The sequence below is a fragment of the Littorina saxatilis genome, linkage group LG2, assembly GCF_037325665.1.
Source record: "Littorina saxatilis isolate snail1 linkage group LG2, US_GU_Lsax_2.0, whole genome shotgun sequence".
NCBI lineage: Eukaryota > Metazoa > Mollusca > Gastropoda > Littorinimorpha > Littorinidae > Littorina > Littorina saxatilis.
In genome coordinates this window covers 77,417,350-77,434,594 of record NC_090246.1, presented here as the reverse complement: position 1 = coordinate 77,434,594, position 17,245 = coordinate 77,417,350, and the positions used below count along the sequence as shown (strand labels likewise).

The following is a 17,245-nucleotide window of genomic DNA, read 5'->3' as shown; positions in this document are numbered from 1 at the left end:
ACTGCAAAAAAAAAAAAAATCACCCACTAATGAATGCATTTGCCTGCAGTCAAAAATGCAGAATATTACCTCCTCAATGAAGGTGAAGTAGAGGATGGAACTGTCCAGCTGTGAGCGGTAGTCGCGCACGCTGGTGTGGAATGTACTCCATTTATTCTTCAGCACGTCTATCTCGCGGCGGATGTTGGCAGAGTCGTAGTGCTCGTCCTGAACCATCAACTCCGCCGTGCTGATGAAGTCTTTGATCTTTTTCTCGATCAGCTGCAACAAAACATTGAAACCATAGGATTATGTGTTGTAACCGGAGAACACCAAAGGGTTCAAGAACTAAAAGAAAAAGAAAATAAATAAATACAAAAATTACAGCCCTCAACATCATAAAAGTGTAAAAATTAAAAATAAACGTCAATCAGATTATATTTAATTACTCCTTTGAACCAAGAATAAATTCCTTTGTTGCAAGCTGAAGCATTAATGTTTCTGTTCTCAGTTTTATCATCAGAGTTAAATGTTCTTGCAATGCTTTTCAATTTAGCTTGCAATGGTGTTGAATGCCAGAGTTAAATCTTCTTACAATGCTTTCAACTTTTGCTTGCAATGGTGTTAAATGCCAATAATACCTCAACGGTCTTTTCAAACTGGTTGAAAGCCTGAACTGTCATTTTGGCTGCGGGCAGGGAGTTGCCGTAGCTACCTCGCCGTGCCTGCAGGTGTGAGTGCAACTCATCGATCTCAGAGTGAATCTGAAAAAAACAGACAAAAACAGGTGAAGAGTGAATCTGAAAAAAGCACAGACAAAAAAAAAACCCAGGTGTATCAGTCAGTGGGCCATCATACAAAACCAGTGAAGTCTGCTGATTAAAAAGACAGTGTATCGGATAGTATGCTGCATTACAAAATCAATGGACTCAGTAGGTCACTCAGCTAGTAAGTGTCAGTCAACACGTCAGTCAATGAGCCATTCTATCTGTCATTTTTCCCCACTATCAGAGTCATTAAAAGATGTAAAACACCTGAAATTATGGAAAAGGCAAACGTAAATTAAATTTCAGATAAGTGGTGTCGTTAAAGCTTAATGAAACAGTCAATACAACTTTTAATCTTGTTTGGAACTGTTGAACTGGCAATTTAAAAATTGATTTCCTGAAAAGTTACACCTCTTTGCCATTAGAGCCTAAATTATCAAAACTCCCTTACATGCTGCTGAACTGGCAAATGAGGGGCAGTGAACATTCTGAGAAAGTCTCAATAACACCACTTCATTACAGTGGAATCCCCCAATTAAGACCCCCAATGTAAGACTCCTTATTAAGACCCTGTTTTCTCAAGATGTTCTATTGATAACCTGTGTAAATGTAGCACCATTTCAAGACTTTCTCCCTCTAAAGACCCTGTTTTCTCAAGATGTTCTATTGATAACCTGTGTAAATGTAGCACCATTTCAAGACGTCCTCCCCCTGAAGACCTGATTTTCTCAGATTTGTTTGGGTCTTAAAAAGGGGAAACTCCTAGCCGAACAAACCGGCACGGTTGGCCTAGTGGTAAGGCGTCCGCCCCGTGATCGGGAGGTCGTGGGTTCGAACCTCGGCCAGGTCATACCTAAGACTTTAAAATTGGCAATCTAGTGGCTGCTCCGCCTGGCGTCTGGCATTATGGGGTTAGTGCTAGGACTGGTTGGTCCGGTGTCAGAATAATGTGACTGGGTGAGACATGAAGCCTGTGCTGCAACTTCTGTCTTGTGTGTGGCGCACGTTAAATGTCAAAGCAGCACCGCCCTGATATGGCCCTTCGTGGTCAGCTGGGCGTTAAGCAAACAAACAAACAAACAAATCCTATCTGAACAACGGTTACCTGTCTGAGATCGTAGTTGAACTGGCAGATCTGTAGATTCTGCCGGAGGCGCCGCTCTTGCTCATCCCAGGTGGACTCCCACCGGCGCCTATAATCTGTCATCAATTCCAGGACATCCTGGACATCTTCCCTCGCCTCCGCCTCTGCGTCCTGAAAGGACCAGCAGTCAAGTATTAATGTTCAAAATTGGTGATGTTTTTGATGGCTGGCCTCTTAATCTCACAAAACAAGTCAGGTCACCTCATTTCCAAGTGTTAAAAACAAATATATTTTTAAAAGATAACATCAAAATCAATCCCTTGGTTTGAAATTTAAGTCTAAGAATATGTGCGTGTGTTTCTTGGTTGTTGTTGTATTTGTGTGTTGTGTGGATATTTCTGTCTGTCTGTCTGTCTGGGTTTTTTTTAACATGAGTTTCATGAATTCCTCACATTTTTATCAATTCATTCTAACGTTTTGAATTCTATTGCAGATAGACACACAATTCTGAGTTTGCAGTAACCTGTCATCAACTCATATCATTACTTGTTCTTGCTTTCCTTCGTGCATACCTCTGATATGATTCACTGTATCATTCATTGATTTTTCAACTGTTTTCATCCCGTTCTAACAAAGTTTTGGCCTTACCTGTTGACGCACGCGGGTGACGATGTTTTCACCTTCTTCCGAGGTGAAGTTGATTAGCTGCGAAATTTCCGTCTTTTCTCGTTTGTGTTGTTGTAACATAGATTCAGCCTGGGAAAGGTCCGTTGGCAGCTGTGATTGCATGTACTGGCGCTCTGTGCGCTCAATCAGTTCATCCAGCTAAGAACAAGGAAGTTAAGAAGGAACATGAGATTTGAGTGATTTGCTTGACAAGTGATGTCGATTAAGTTCTTCCCAGTTTGTAAACATAAGCATAAAACATTAAATTAAATTAAATAAAATGTCCAAACTTAAATTAATCTGGTAAATATTTTGTTTAAAGGCTGTATCATTAACACACTCCTACTTCCATTGTATCAAGTCTCCATTTATCAATTTATCATCTGACTGAAATCTTGCTTTTTTTTTTTAAATGTAGTAGCTCAGTTGGTAGAGCACTAGACTTGTGATCCAAGGGTCTCGTGTTCGATTCAAGGCCGGTTCGACTTTATATGCAGACTCAGATAAAATATCCATGCCCCACCCCTGTGTCACCACATTGGCATGTAAGTGCCATAAGTGGAGGTGGCGGATTACACTTAAACACGCACACACCTGAGTAGTGTGACTTGTTGCTGCTAGCTTTCCACTAGGAGGAAGCGGCCCAAATTTCCCAGTAATGGGATAATAAAGTAATGGAAATGACCAAATGAAAAATGTCAATCTAAGATTAACTTTTGTTTGTTTGTTTGTTTGCTTAACGCCCAGCCGACCACGAAGGGCCATATCAGGGCGGTGCTGCTTTGACATATAACGTGCGCCACACACAAGACAGAAGTCGCAGCACAGGCTTCATGTCTCACCCAGTCACATTATTCTGACACCGGACCAACCCGTCCTAGCACAAACCCCATAATGCCAGACGCCAGGCGGAGCAGCCACTAGATTGCCAATTTTAAAGTCTTAGGTATGACCTGGCCGGGGTTCGAACCCACGACCTCCCGATCACGGGGCGGACGCCTTACCACTAGGCCAACCGTGCCGGTTCTAAGATTAACTGAGTGCAGTCACAACCTTTCTGCACAGGAAAGCAAAAAGCACTAGCGCCTACCTGGCTGACGTTCTTGAAGAACTCAATGGTCATCCTGATTAGGAGCTGGTACTCGTTCATGCGTGACTGGAATCGTTGGTGCACGCGGATGAGCTCATTGACGATCTGCTCCTTCTGACCGCGAGTGTCACCCTTGAGTGACAGCAGCTCAGCGGTCTTCAAGCGTTCTTCTATCTCCTCTTGTGCTTGCTGCAGAAAACAAAGACAGAAAATGAACACTAGAAAGATTTAAAGCAACAACAAAAATTCAACTCTTTGTTTGCATTATAGAACTACGAAACTTGATGTGGACAGGTCTTGTGTATAGTTTACTGCTCATGTTTGCTGCTTTATAGCCTTGTTCAAATGAAAAATGACTTAGTTGCTGTTGAAAATGATTTTGGTGGTGCTTTGTTTTAAGAAATCCAAAACATATACTGCTAACGTTCCAAAATCAGGAATCAAAATATAAGAATGAAAAATGTATTAACTTTTAATTGACATCCTTGAGCGACAGCAGCTCAAAATTTGTTTTAAAGTTTAGTTTTAAGGTTTTGTGAGGGTTTTTTTCAGAACAATGCATCAACACAAATAAATGCCCTTCAACTTATAAACTATTTTGATAGTTAGAGTCTTTGTTTATAAATTATGTCTGTGATTCAATCAAGAAAGAAAAGAAAATGTCTTTACGAGATGGTTTTTGTTCAGAATAACCCAAGCGATTCCCCAGTAAGATTTTAAAGACAATGTGCACAAAGAAGCAAACAAGATACAAATAAAAACATGTTAAAACTGAGTAACGTAACAACCATTCACTTTTCATGACTTCTCATTTTCAGAACTATCGACAAACAGTTATGTCAGTCATGTCCTGCTAATAATGTGATATTATAAATGCGCAAAGCGCTAAGACAAACATTTCAAATGACAAAACAAAAAAGCACAAAGCAGCCAAGAATGTGGCTGGTTAGGTGCAAACACACACACACAAACGCTTGTGTGCACTGAGTTACAAGCAGACAAAATCTGATGCACAAACAGAGTGCATAAATGACAAACAGAAAGACATGACAAGAGAGATAGATACAAGAGAGAAGCAGAAAGTGAAACAAACACTGAGAGACCCAAAGACAGGAAGGGAGACTGACAGAAAACATTCAAACATAAAATGAAAACAACGAGCCAAGGCAAAAAGTATCTGGCATCAAAGCACAGAAAACCTGCAAAGAGGATGCAGCTTCATGGCAAAAAACAACAACTGCTTGCTTGTTGCTGCTTAGCAGATCAACAAAGTGCTTTTCCTTTTTTTTCTTCTTTTTTTTCTTTCTTCCACATTCACATTCCTTCACTAAACGATTCTACAAGGGTATCAAGCACAAAGAACGCCATTTGCACGCCCTTTAGCAGAAACAGTTTAAATGGCGATGCCGCACTATTCTACCGCATTTTTCTTTTCTGGTTGCTTGTCAGCCACAGCACACATCACTGGCAGACAACAGTGAGGAGCAAGCGTACAAAGGGAGGCTACCTTGGCAATGGGAGAAAACTCTGTCAGCTTGATCTGCAGTTCCTGAGCCTTTTCCAGCGAGTTTCCAAGGTTACCAGCAATGTGGGGCAGGAAAAACTCCCGCTCAATCTTCATTACATGGTCAATTGTCTAGAAGGAAGAGGCAGGAGAAAAAACAAGGGCAGCATTAAAAATCCTGCCATGCTATGTAAAAGCTTTGTCAACCTTGGGTGGGTTTCAGATAGGCGAAAACTTCTGCAGTCTTTGTCAAACTTGTATGCTGCTTTTTTTTACCTGTTTCTTTTTGTTCTTCTCATAAGAAAAATGAATAAAAGATATGTTCATGTTTACTTGCGCCAAAGCGTTACATGATGTTACAAGAAATTTTAAAGGAATGCAAATGCAGCAACACAAGTTTCAACTCATCCCAGCAGTTCTTCCCCTTCCACTCTCCCAAGATTACAACATGTCATCAAACAATGAAAGTACCTTATAATGAGGAAGAAACTCATCTAAGCGAGCCTTCAAGTTTGTGCTTGAGTCTTTCGATGCACCCAGCTCTCCCGCAATGAGAGGAAAAAAGTCAGTCTCTAGTTTCATGACTTTGTCAATCGTCTGGAAATACACAAAGTCAAGTTATACTTCGAACCTGATTTCACTTACAAGAACATTAAGACCTTACTGGGTGAAAATTCTGATTTAATTATATTATTATATTCTTGTAAGATGCTTTAGTTGTAAAAATATCCATATCTTCACTTATAGACTGATAGAAATTAACTTCAAAAGTGAAACATGCAGAAATTACACATGTGGTTCAAACTCAATAATCGAACAAATATCAAAATGGTCTCATACTCTTGAATAATCTGAAATGTCACAAACATAAAACAATGGTCTCTATTATCCGTAGAACACTTCCAAAACAAATACATAAGAGCATACATAAATGCTGAACATTTGAAGTTTACCTTTCTGGTACTGTAAACAAACTTAACGGAGGGTTAAAACTCCACTGAACAATGTACTGCAAACTTTTAACTTTTTTCAAAATCCATCAAACCTGCTTACACCCATAATTCTTTTTTTGTGTGAATTAAAATCTCTTCAACTTCAAAATAATGAAGGAACGAAAAAAAAATTCAACAACTTCCAAAAGCTTAAATTGCCATAAGAGCTACCAATTACAGTCAACCCTGTCTATAATGACCAACCAAGGGACCGACCAAAAATGGTCCTCATAAACAATTGGTCACAATGGACCGGTGAATCACATAGGGAAAACACGTCAGGGATCGTTGGGGGAGGTCGTAATGGGCAGGTGGTCGTTATCAAGAGGTGGTCGCCAGGACAGGTTCTACTGTACTCAAAGAAAAAAAAGACCAAGACGTTTTCTTTATCAACAGCTAATACTTGAACTCCATGGATCTGATCATATTCATATCTAACAAGAGGCGAAGCCTTCAAGGCTCACGTAAGAAATCGACAAACAGTAACACAAACTCAATCACTCCGTCACACATACACACACACACACAGTAAGCATAGGTGACACTGTGCAAGAAAGAGAGACACTAAATCTAGATCTGTCTGTCTGCATGTAGCCTACTTACAGACACGACTGCCAATTAGTCTCGGCCCGCTCAAAATAACAATGACCAAGACATTCCTTCGCGTGACGTCTAACCCTCTTACGCCATAATGTGACGTCTTCAAATGACGAAATGTTAAAGTTTCTACCACAGACATACACACGCACGCACGCACGCACGCACGCACAGACAGACAAAGTTACGATCGCTTAGGCTACACTTCATGAGCCAAAAATGTTACTGCATAGGTCCTAGCAGGTTAAGACAGCGTACCCGTCTGGCATCCCCGATGAACTGGTGCCACTGTGACTTGAACTGCTTGCTGGTCATGACATGCTGCTGCCAGGCTTCCCACTGCTGCGTCAGCGCCGTCATGCGCTGACCTGCTTCATCCAGTGACGACTCCACAGTGTTAATTGCTGTGCGAACTTCCAGCGAGGAGTCGTCGTTGATCTGCAAGCAAACAATTGCATGACACTTTGTAAATGTAACGTTTAGTTTTGTCAATAATTAAACATTCGAATAATCTACAATTCTTGTGTTTTGATTCACGACACTTTGGTTCTCATCGTAGATCCATACAGGGTTACTATTTCAAGACATTCAGGGGTCAGAGAGATGCAGTTTTAAAAGAAAGGTAGTCTTAAAATAGGTAAATTTACTGACACGGTGAAGAAAAAAGTTTCAGAAAGAGAGAGGGAGGCTTTCAATGGATGGTTTCAGTTTGTGTTTCTCTTCGTTTTGACATTTAAAGCGTTTCAACCTCTGCAAGTTCTATTACAAGAAGAAAGAAACCTACCGTGGAGGAGTTCTGCAGGAAAAGTTTTCCTTTGCTGCTGAACTCGGCGAAAAGTTGCTCCGACTGCGTATACATGGACTGCACTTGCTGCAGAGCAGTATCGGTGATATCCTGAAGGTCCTCAGTTTCGGAGCGCACAATGTGCTGCAAGCCGTCCAGACTGCTGGACAGCTGGGGGAAAAAAGAAAGAAAAAAAGTGATTGAAAACGTCTGGATCTTGATGCCCACTGGGTGTAGTTCGTGGGGATTTCGCCACAGGAGCCGACTTCAACTTACGGCACATCATTGAAATTTGAGTAGTGTGTCAAGGAAAACAAAGTAAAATTCAGCTCAAAGCTCTTTGTGTATATTAAACAATGACAAGCTGATTTGCTTTTTCATTCTTGGAAATGTAAGAAGAAGATGCAAGAACCAATGCTACAACATTCTCTCAACCTTGAATATGTATGTCAGTGTTCTTGCTCACAGAGCCCCAGAAATGCTGTGCTTGTCTCCCTTGGCAAATCCGCAATACTCTCAAGTGCTTCCGACAGTTCAATGGTAATTCAACCTGACAGAATGGGCACACAGAGTCAACAGACTCACATCCTCTAAAATCTGACAGGGTGTACAGTGTAGTAAAGCTAAACCAGACCCAATTAAAAAAATAAAAAAGATAAAGAAAAAGAACACACATAAACGTAATACACAGACACAGACATATCGCCATGAAGGTTTACAGCATAATAATTAAAGGTACAACTGGACTTGAATGCTAGAAAAAGAAGCACACACACACACACACATACTCTCTCTCTCTCTCTCTCTCTCTCTCTCTCTCTCTCTCTACTCCTCCCTCACCCCATCTCCCACACCCATCCCCTCAACTCTCCTCAACTCTCTTTCTTACCTGTTGCTTTTGTTTCAGGAAAGAGACGTATATCAGTGCGAGTTGAATGCGAGTCTCGACGACGCGCTGTAAGCGAGCGTACTGCTTAGTGAGGGCGTCGGCCCTCTCAGCGGCACTCTTAGCCTCCTGGTCCCCTGACTTGACCAGCGCCATGGCAGCCGCTGAGAGCGCTTCTAGCTCCGCATTCTTGTCCTGCAATTGATACAGCATCACCAATAAATAAACAAGGTGTTTATGCAAAAACTCGAAACAGACGAGAGAGACTGCTTGCATTCCAAATTCAAGAATCAAAAATCCAAGTCAGCAGCTGAGAGCGCTTCTAGCTCCGTATTCTTGTCCTGCGCATGGTACAGCATCACCAATAAATAAACAAGATGTTTATACAAAAACTCGAAACAGATGAGAATCAAGAATCGAAAAAACCATGGCAGCCACTGAGAGCGCTACAAGCTCCGCATTCTTGTCCTACGCATGGTACGGCATCACCAATAAATAAACATGGTGTTTATACTAATAAAAAAAAAAGAGATGAGATAGACTGCTTAAATTCGGGCGGGGATGTAGCTCAGCGCGCTGGATTTGTATCCAGTTGGCCGCTGTCAGTGTGAGTTCATCCCCACGTTCGGCGAGAGATTTATTTCTCAGTCAACTTTGTGTGCAGACTCTCCTCGGTGTCCGAACACCCCCGTGTGTACACGCAAGCACAAGACCAAGTGCGCACGAAAAAGATCCTGTAATGCATGTCAGAGTTCGGTGGGTTATAGAAACACGAAAATACCCAGCATGCTTCCTCCGAAAGCGGCGTATGGCTGCCTAAATGGCGGGGTAAAAACGGTCATACACGTAAAAGCCGTGGGAGTTTCAGCCCATGAACGAACAAACAAACTGCTTAAATTCCAAAATCAAGAATCAAGAATAAATATAACGAAAAAAGAAACAAAACAAAAAGATCTCAAAACAAAGATTTAAAATAGCACTTAGTCTCTGAAGAGTTCTGAATGGTTTGAACATAAATCTTGAATTGATTCTACTTTATCCTTTGAGAGCTTTACATAAATATGAAGAACACATTATCTTCAAATATGCCAGTGAATACTCACCCTGATATCTTCGTCTAGTTGTTCGTGTACTTCAAGAAAGTCCTTGGCACTGGCAAGGCTAGATCCCATACTGGAGTGGCGTGTCAGCGTTGACTGGCCAATCTGACTTAGCCACGTCGACAGCTGCAAGTGTAAGACAATTGTGATAAAACAAAATTAGTCGCCTTCAACATGACTGTTTGATGCTTCTGCACTGCTGCAGAATTGACTGGTAAACCTGATCAGCTGGAAAATCTGAAGGCTGTACTAAAAAGTATACATATATTTGCAAGCTTGCCCTGAACACATTTTGTCTGTGATGGGCTTAGCACTACAACACTGACATTAACTAAGAGACTTACTGACGGACTTATTAACTGAGTGAACGGCCATTAATTAACTGATTGACTGGCTGAAGAGGCATTATCTAACTGACGGACAAACTGAATGAATATCTGAACAGACATTTATTAACTGACTGACTGGCTGCTTATGCAGACACTGATCGACTGAATGTGTGTCCTACTAAACCGACTATCCATAAGCATACTTACGCTGTTGTAGCTTTCTTGGAACTGTAGGAAAGCCTGGCTTCGCTGCCACGCCTCTGCCCGTCGTGCCTTGCACAGTGTCTCAAGGTGTGCGCAGCGCTGGTTGAGCTCATCCAACTGTTAGAAACAGTAACATAATTAAGCATCTGTCAATGCCAAAGTACCAAAGCCAACAGATAACAAATGAATCAGATTGACAATTCTTGCTGCTGAAAGTTAGACTTTTAAGTTTATTGCTTTATATACTTAAGTGCTACACTGAGTTATTAACAAAGAAAATTGTAGAAAAAGGAAAAATAGCAGAAAAAGGACCAAGAAGTGTTAATAAGGGAAGGGGTGGGGCAGGAGTGAGAGATGACAATGAAGAGGGTGGGATTGAGAAAGAAAGGTGAGAGATACATGAGGAGAAAGACCATCAAAATAACCTGATGAGGCACACAAGCCAGATTGGTCATTGAGGGGTGATTGACTGTAAACCACAAACTGAATCAGATGACACAAAATATGTAGAGAGATATGTTAGTGAAACAGAAAAGTCTGGTATTCAGGAAAACTTCTAATGAAGAAAAAGCAGAGAAATCTGATTCTAAAAAAAGGCAAAAAACAACAAAGAAGTTTGACCATCCGCAAAACCATGAAAAACACTACCCAGATGACAACAGACACACAGAAAAGAAAGGGCAATACAAAAACGACCAAGACTGACCTTGCGTCTGACGCCATCGGCCCCGGGGTCGACGCTACTGACCCTCTCAAGTAGCAATCGACCCTCGTGAACGGCCTCTGTGGACGCATCCACAATGGCGTTAGACAACTGGGAGTGTCGCTCAGCTAGCTCCGCGCTGTTCCTTGGCAAGTCCATGCTGTTCAATTGGACTTCTATCTGATCCAGCTGATTTAGAGCCTGCAACCAAGAGGGAACAGCGCATTAATGTTGTGTACACAGAAAAAGAAAGTCATGTATTGTTGTCAATCATGCTTTTCTTTCCTTTAGAAGAAATTAAGAAAGAAAAATACCACCAACTGATTCAATGTTAGAGCATCAACCTTACAAGACCCTAAAGGCATTTTCTATTCATTTCTTAGCTTTACAAATGACACCAAAAAACAGTAATGTACGCAACGATGCTCAAATAGCAAAAGAAGAAAGAAAAGATCTAATTGACCTTTTTTCAAGGTTCAAGAAGGTAAAGTCACATGAACACTGACATTCAAACTGCAAAAAAACAAAAGAGAAGAATATAACTGACCGTTTCTGCGAGGTTGAAGAAAGATACAGCCATGAAGATGTTCTTTCTCCTGCTGTCCAGTTTGACCATGAAGTTCTCACACTCTTGGTCAACGAGCATGAGGCGAGAACGGATTCCTTCAGCATCCACGCTGGCGCGTCGGAGAAGGCCGTCCGCTGTTCGCAGGAGTCGCAGCATACGCTCCTGGATTTCCTGCAAACCAAAGAAAAATTCCATGTAAATGTACACCAAGGAAAATCGTCTTTGAAGTTCATTTCAAATCCAAAAATGCAAATATACCCCAGCAAAGGTGAACTACAAGTACAACAAAATCTCTCTTACAATTCCGCCATGATTGTGTCCCACTTGCCAGACGTGCAATTAATGCACTCTGTGGTCTGACAATCCAGCTGACTACAAAATAGATTGAAGATATAAGATGCTTGTCAATAGAGAAATATTACGCTAAATGCTCACACACACACACACACACGCACGCACGCACGCACGCACGCATGCGTGCACGCACACACACACACACACACACACACAACCTCCCTAGAACAAATCTCCACAAATGCAAACCATTTTCGAGAAGATCACACACACACACAAATAAAGCATGTGTTCAAAGAGAATTGTTATATGCTAAGAGCTTGACCACTTCCTTACTCTAGCCTCAGCTTCAAATTGACTGTGTTGTTCCTGGATGTACTTGGCGCCTGAGTAGGATGCTCCCATCTCTGTGCGCTGCAAGTAGTTGGTTCCAGATGTGCGGAACCACTCCAGGGTCTGTGGAACAAAACAAAGTGAATGCTTTACGTCTTACACAAATCCCCAAACAGATAGACTGCTAACGTTCAAAATTCATCCGAGATTCATCGACCATTTTCAGATGTCCATTATTTGTACCGTAAGTGTTTGTCTGTCTGTCTGCTTAAAAGACCACTGGGTCGACGTACTGTAAATGTAACGTTTCGTTTTGTCAATAATTAAATGTTCCAATATCCTGCAATTCTTGTTTTTTGATTACATGTTACATGTTTAAGATTTCCACTTTTTAAGACATTGTTTTCTTAGTTTTTCTGTGTAATCTTATGTAAATTTACCGCCATTTTAAGACTCCCCCCTTTTAAGACCTGATTTTGTTCAGATTTGTTTAGGTTCTAAAAGGAAGTTTCACTGTCATATGTAATTTGTTTCAACCTTATCCTCTCCTCTAACTTCCAAAGTGTTTTTGTTCATGGGAATTATACGTAAATTATTTCTAAATCTTACTTTTTTTGCATCAAAAAGTAGCAATTTTACATAAGCAAACAAAACATCCTAAGAAGAGGAACACCCAATAAAAAATAAATAAACAGAAAATCCCAGCAAAACCGACTCTCAGTGAACTGAACATAGGCGCATAGACGTTCCTATACAACATCATAAACACCAAATATTTCTTTCAGTCCTGCTAACGCTTAGGATGACTGACCTTGTTCACTTCTTGGTCTAACTGGCACAACTGTAGACATTGTTCGAGTTGGATCTTTCGTTGGGTCCATAGATCTTCCAGGTGTCTTCGTCTGTCATGTAGGAGTTCTAATAGGTGTTCAATTCCGTAACAGGCTGCAGTGGTGGCATGGCGATTTTGTATGTCCGCATGCATACCCATCTCCTTGATTTGGTCCAAGAGAGATTGCCCAAGGTCAAGTGTGTATTTGGAAGATTCGAGGATGGCTGGAAAAAAAGATCAAGGCTGATTACTGGAATGTTTGTGCAAGTGATGACAAAAATGGGTGCAATGATATTTTTGCAAAGTTTATTTTGTTGTTTGAATAGTTTAGTACATGTTCTGTTTCTTCTTCTTCTTCTGCGTTCGTGGGCTGAAACTCCCACGTACACTCGTGTTTTTTGCACGAGTGGAATTTTACGTGTATGACCGTTTTTTACCCCGCCATTTAGGCAGCCAACATGTTCTGTTAATTCGTTCTTCTTTTTAATCGTGTCACTCTGTTTCATGTCCATGTGCTGCTGAAGAACTGTTCATTTGTTTCTTCTTTGTAATCGTGTCAGTCTGTACTCACTCTGTTTCATGTCCATGTGCTGCTGTAAAAGTCTGCGAGCTGAGTCCACGTCAGAGGCAAGGGGGGCTCCTACGAAGTTGCCCTGCACTTTTTCCATGTTGGATTGTAGCTGCACAAACCAAACAGTATTCATTGGAAATGTTAAAAAAATTAAAAAGCAAGAATATCATTCAGATTATAATCACATGTTTTATACAGAAAGTAATTACATTTACATGACACATTTGTTTCAGTGTACGACATGGTGCATGGAACAGCCATAATTTATTGATATTCCCATTGACATAGGATGCATTGAGTAAGAAGTCTCAGAACCAATTCTTACCATCATCATATATATGTATATATCATCATCATCACTGCCATCATCTCCTCTTTGCCCCTCACAATTGCTACCATCGTCATCAATTTAAGTCATCGTTATTGTTACCAACCCCTCCTCTTCCTTTTCACTATAACGTTCATTGTCATCATTATCATCGTTGCTGCCACCCCTTCTTATTCCCCCACATCATCGCTGTCATTGTCGTCAATATCATGATCATGATCCTGACCAGCACCACCATCGCCCACCAGCACCACCGCTACCACACCTTATTAATTAAAAGGCACTCACATCTTTTGCACTCTGATGGAATGTGATACTCTGCTCCAGCAGTTTGCTTCTATACTGCAGTTTTTCGTTGAGGTCTCGCCACGCTTCGGCCATTGTGTCGGCCATTGCGCTGTGCACGTCTGCCTGTGAGCGGTTGGTGTCCGAATATGTGTCGGCACCGCGCAGAAGCTGGGCGACCTCCCCTTCTTTGGACTGAAAAGAGAGAAAACAACCATCTTGGTCAGTTTGTCAGTCTTTTTCTTTTTCTTTTTTTCCTTTCCACTTTTTTTGGCAGTATATTTTGGGGAAGAGTGGTACCCTCGTTTGAGACCCCCCAAGAAGTTTATAAAACAATACGTGTATCTTCAAAAGGGACAGAATCTTGAAATGAAGGTAAATTTATAGACATTATGAAGAGAAAATCTAAGAGGGCAAAGTCTTAAAATGGGGGAAGTCTTGGGGTGGGGGGGGGGGGGGGGAGGGGAGGGGGGGTTGTCCAAGGTATAATGAATACATCAGATATTACAAGAGTGGCATTTCTTGCTTTGGAATGACACTGCAAACAACATGCAGAAAGAAAGCTACAATGCTTTATCTGAGGCATTTTGTCTTTTGATTAACATAATATAAAAAAAGAATGTAATAGACTCCTCATATTCGTGTTTGTCAAATCTTGACCCAGAACTACCCACAAAACAGGTTCAAACCAGGGTAAAAGCAAGTAGGTGAGCAAATAATCAGAAAGCAAGTCTTACAACTGGAAAGAAAATCCAAACAGACACAGACAGACATACAGACAGACAACAGACAGACAGACAGATAAACCGACAGAACATTCTACATTTGTTTTTAAAGTGTGTCTGCCAGAAGTGGGTGCTTAGTGATAAGGGGTCAGGGGTGAGCGTGCGCAGGTTTGTAAATGTTAACATAGTTCTTTCTTGGTCTGCCTCCAATTCAGATTATCTAATAAAGAAAAAAAGGTGGAAAGTCCAAACATGGTGGAGGGGTTGGTAGGGTGCGTGGATTGGGGTTGCAACAGTGTAGGCGTTCAGTCAAGAGATAATGGAGATGCCTTTTTTCTTTCCTTTTCTATACAATGTATCTCATCTTCATTTATCTTCTTTGAAGCTTTCTCCTGCTATGTTCAGGAGTTTGGAGTTGCGTGCTGTTGCGTTGGTGTTCAGCCAAAAAATAATATAACTTGTTTGTCTTTTTTCTTCTTTTTTACACATGTACCTGATCTTTATTTTTCTTCTTGGTGGTTGGTTACAAACTGTTGTGTGGACGTTCAGACAAAAAATAATGCCACTGAGATGTTTTTCCCCCACACGCCTAGTTTCACTTTCATTTATCTCTTTTTACTATTTCTGTCCGCCTCTAAATTCTCTTATAAAACACAAAAAGATTCTCCAGTATTTCTTGTATTCTCTTCCAACATCACAGCCCCAAACAACATGGCTTATCTGTTTTGGCAGTCACTACCGGCAGACGCTGCAGACGTGGTGCATATGGGTGAGGATATTGCGTGTTACCTCTCTGTTACAAGCACTTCGCCAAAGGACGCTCTAACCTTGCTTTTTGCTCTTCCCTTACTGTCTTGTCTACTTTCTCTGGAAAATTTCTCTTGTCTACCATGATGAAGGATGAATGCTGCCAGAATTACGATGTGTACAATGACAACTCTTTGCCAAAGACTTTTGTGATAGATATTCCAACTACATGCATGAGTGTCACTTCACTGTCTTATTTTGTTAGAGACGTCTACAACGAAGCCCCCCCCCCCCCCCCCCCCCTCCCCCTTCAATTTACGACTTCCTTCTTCTTAAGACCTTCCTTTTTTAGATTTTCTGTATATAGCCTCTGTAAGTGTACCTCCATTTTAAGACTCCCTCCTTTATAATACCTGATTTTCTTAGATTTGTGGAGGTCTTGACATAAGGGTTCTGCTGTATCAATAAAACTCTCAAACAGTGTTATTTCTTTTCTGTCTGGGAATTAGAAGCTATCATCTCCCACATTTTTCATCACAGTGACTCAAATGTTCAGCAAGTCAAACTACCATCCAAGATATTAGCTAGATTTAGAGACAAGAAAAAAGCCCACCACTTTCTCTTCACCACCTCATTTTCTCTTGCCCGCTGGGATGCGCGTGCGCGCACAACGAAACTCAACAGTGCATGTTAAAAGTGTCGCGGTTTAGACTGACGCCAGCAGAGAAGTTCTGTTCGCAAAAGAAGCGCGATGTGCGATGTGTGTTAAGTGCGATTAATTTGCAACCCGAAGCTCTACTCATACAATTTATAACTGTTCAAAGTGAGACAGTTCACAAATTAAGGTCTGCCCTATAAATATAAGTATTCTACTGATATTAGGGAAGAAATAGAACTCTAAAGTCGTGAAGCGGCAACCGGCTCCGGGCCGCCATCTTTGATTTTCGCAAGCGCAACCTAGGCAAATGTATGCTACAGAAATGCAGTGAAAGATCGACTTTAGCGTCCACTCCAGACCTTAAAGTAGGAAGATATGAACAGTTAAAATAACGATCAGGTAACCTATATCCAATAAACTAAAGGTTTCCATACAGAAATAACCAAAACATGAGTACAAAGTCAACGAAAGTAGATTCGTAGAATCGCCCCAATAAACGAAAGTCGTTTGTGTTTTTGGTGTGAACTTCGTTTCACCGCCAACCAGTTTTTCACCAGTGCTGGACTGATCGTGTAACCTCTGCGAACGCCAAGAAGAAGAAGACCGCCAACCAGAAGTGACGTGTACGCAACATTTGTGATGTAGCACTTCCTTATATGGCACGAAACGAATGTGGTTGGTTGAAAAAAGCCTGTACTAAATAAGCCTAGTGTCAGCCAAGATCTTAAGCAGAGTATGAAAAATCCTATGTGGTCAGATAACAGTACTCAGCAAGTAGTCCCTATCTAACTGAGGATTATTCATCCTTTTCGGCAGCAGTAACAACTGGAAGCTCACAGCTACTGTGTTCTCCCCTTCCTCACCCAGATAAGCCCTCTAGCCATCAGCTCAACATACTGATTTTTATATGAAACCAGCGATAAAGAGTTCTGCTCCTGTCAGCAGTAATATACATCCCACCCTAGGTAGAACCTGTCTGGGCGATATCAGGCTATTCTTGGGCTAGGCTTTTTCCCCTCCCTGCTGAAATGCCCAGGTGAATCTATTTTCGCCGCAACATAAACAAAATAATGGCTTCCGCATTGGGATGGGTAATGCACAGCATTAACTTAGATACCTTTAACTTTTTTTTGTGTGTACAGATCCTGGCCAGTTTTTACATTTAGTCAAGTTGTGTGTGTGTGTGTGTAGAGCGATTCAGAGAAAACTACTGGACCGA

At 41.3% G+C, this 17,245-nt stretch overlaps 1 protein-coding gene across 1 annotated transcript in view; it reads right to left on the bottom strand.

Moving 5' to 3' along the window:
- LOC138959774 (titin-like) overlaps positions 1 to 17,245 on the bottom strand; it is a 533,368-nt gene that overhangs the window by 461,317 nt on the left and 54,806 nt on the right. Inside the window, exons 19-35 of the mRNA XM_070331384.1 lie at positions 13,900 to 14,091; positions 13,284 to 13,392; positions 12,692 to 12,936; positions 11,884 to 12,003; positions 11,233 to 11,424; positions 10,689 to 10,886; positions 9,986 to 10,099; positions 9,453 to 9,575; positions 8,353 to 8,544; positions 7,464 to 7,634; positions 6,938 to 7,117; positions 5,094 to 5,222; positions 3,587 to 3,775; positions 2,479 to 2,655; positions 1,852 to 2,001; positions 621 to 743; positions 70 to 261 (exon numbers count right to left, since the gene is read on the bottom strand). Of these exons, the coding sequence (XP_070187485.1) occupies positions 70 to 261; positions 621 to 743; positions 1,852 to 2,001; positions 2,479 to 2,655; positions 3,587 to 3,775; positions 5,094 to 5,222; positions 6,938 to 7,117; positions 7,464 to 7,634; positions 8,353 to 8,544; positions 9,453 to 9,575; positions 9,986 to 10,099; positions 10,689 to 10,886; positions 11,233 to 11,424; positions 11,884 to 12,003; positions 12,692 to 12,936; positions 13,284 to 13,392; positions 13,900 to 14,091 (2,796 nt within the window). The remainder of the gene's footprint in view (positions 1 to 69; positions 262 to 620; positions 744 to 1,851; positions 2,002 to 2,478; positions 2,656 to 3,586; positions 3,776 to 5,093; positions 5,223 to 6,937; positions 7,118 to 7,463; positions 7,635 to 8,352; positions 8,545 to 9,452; positions 9,576 to 9,985; positions 10,100 to 10,688; positions 10,887 to 11,232; positions 11,425 to 11,883; positions 12,004 to 12,691; positions 12,937 to 13,283; positions 13,393 to 13,899; positions 14,092 to 17,245) is intronic.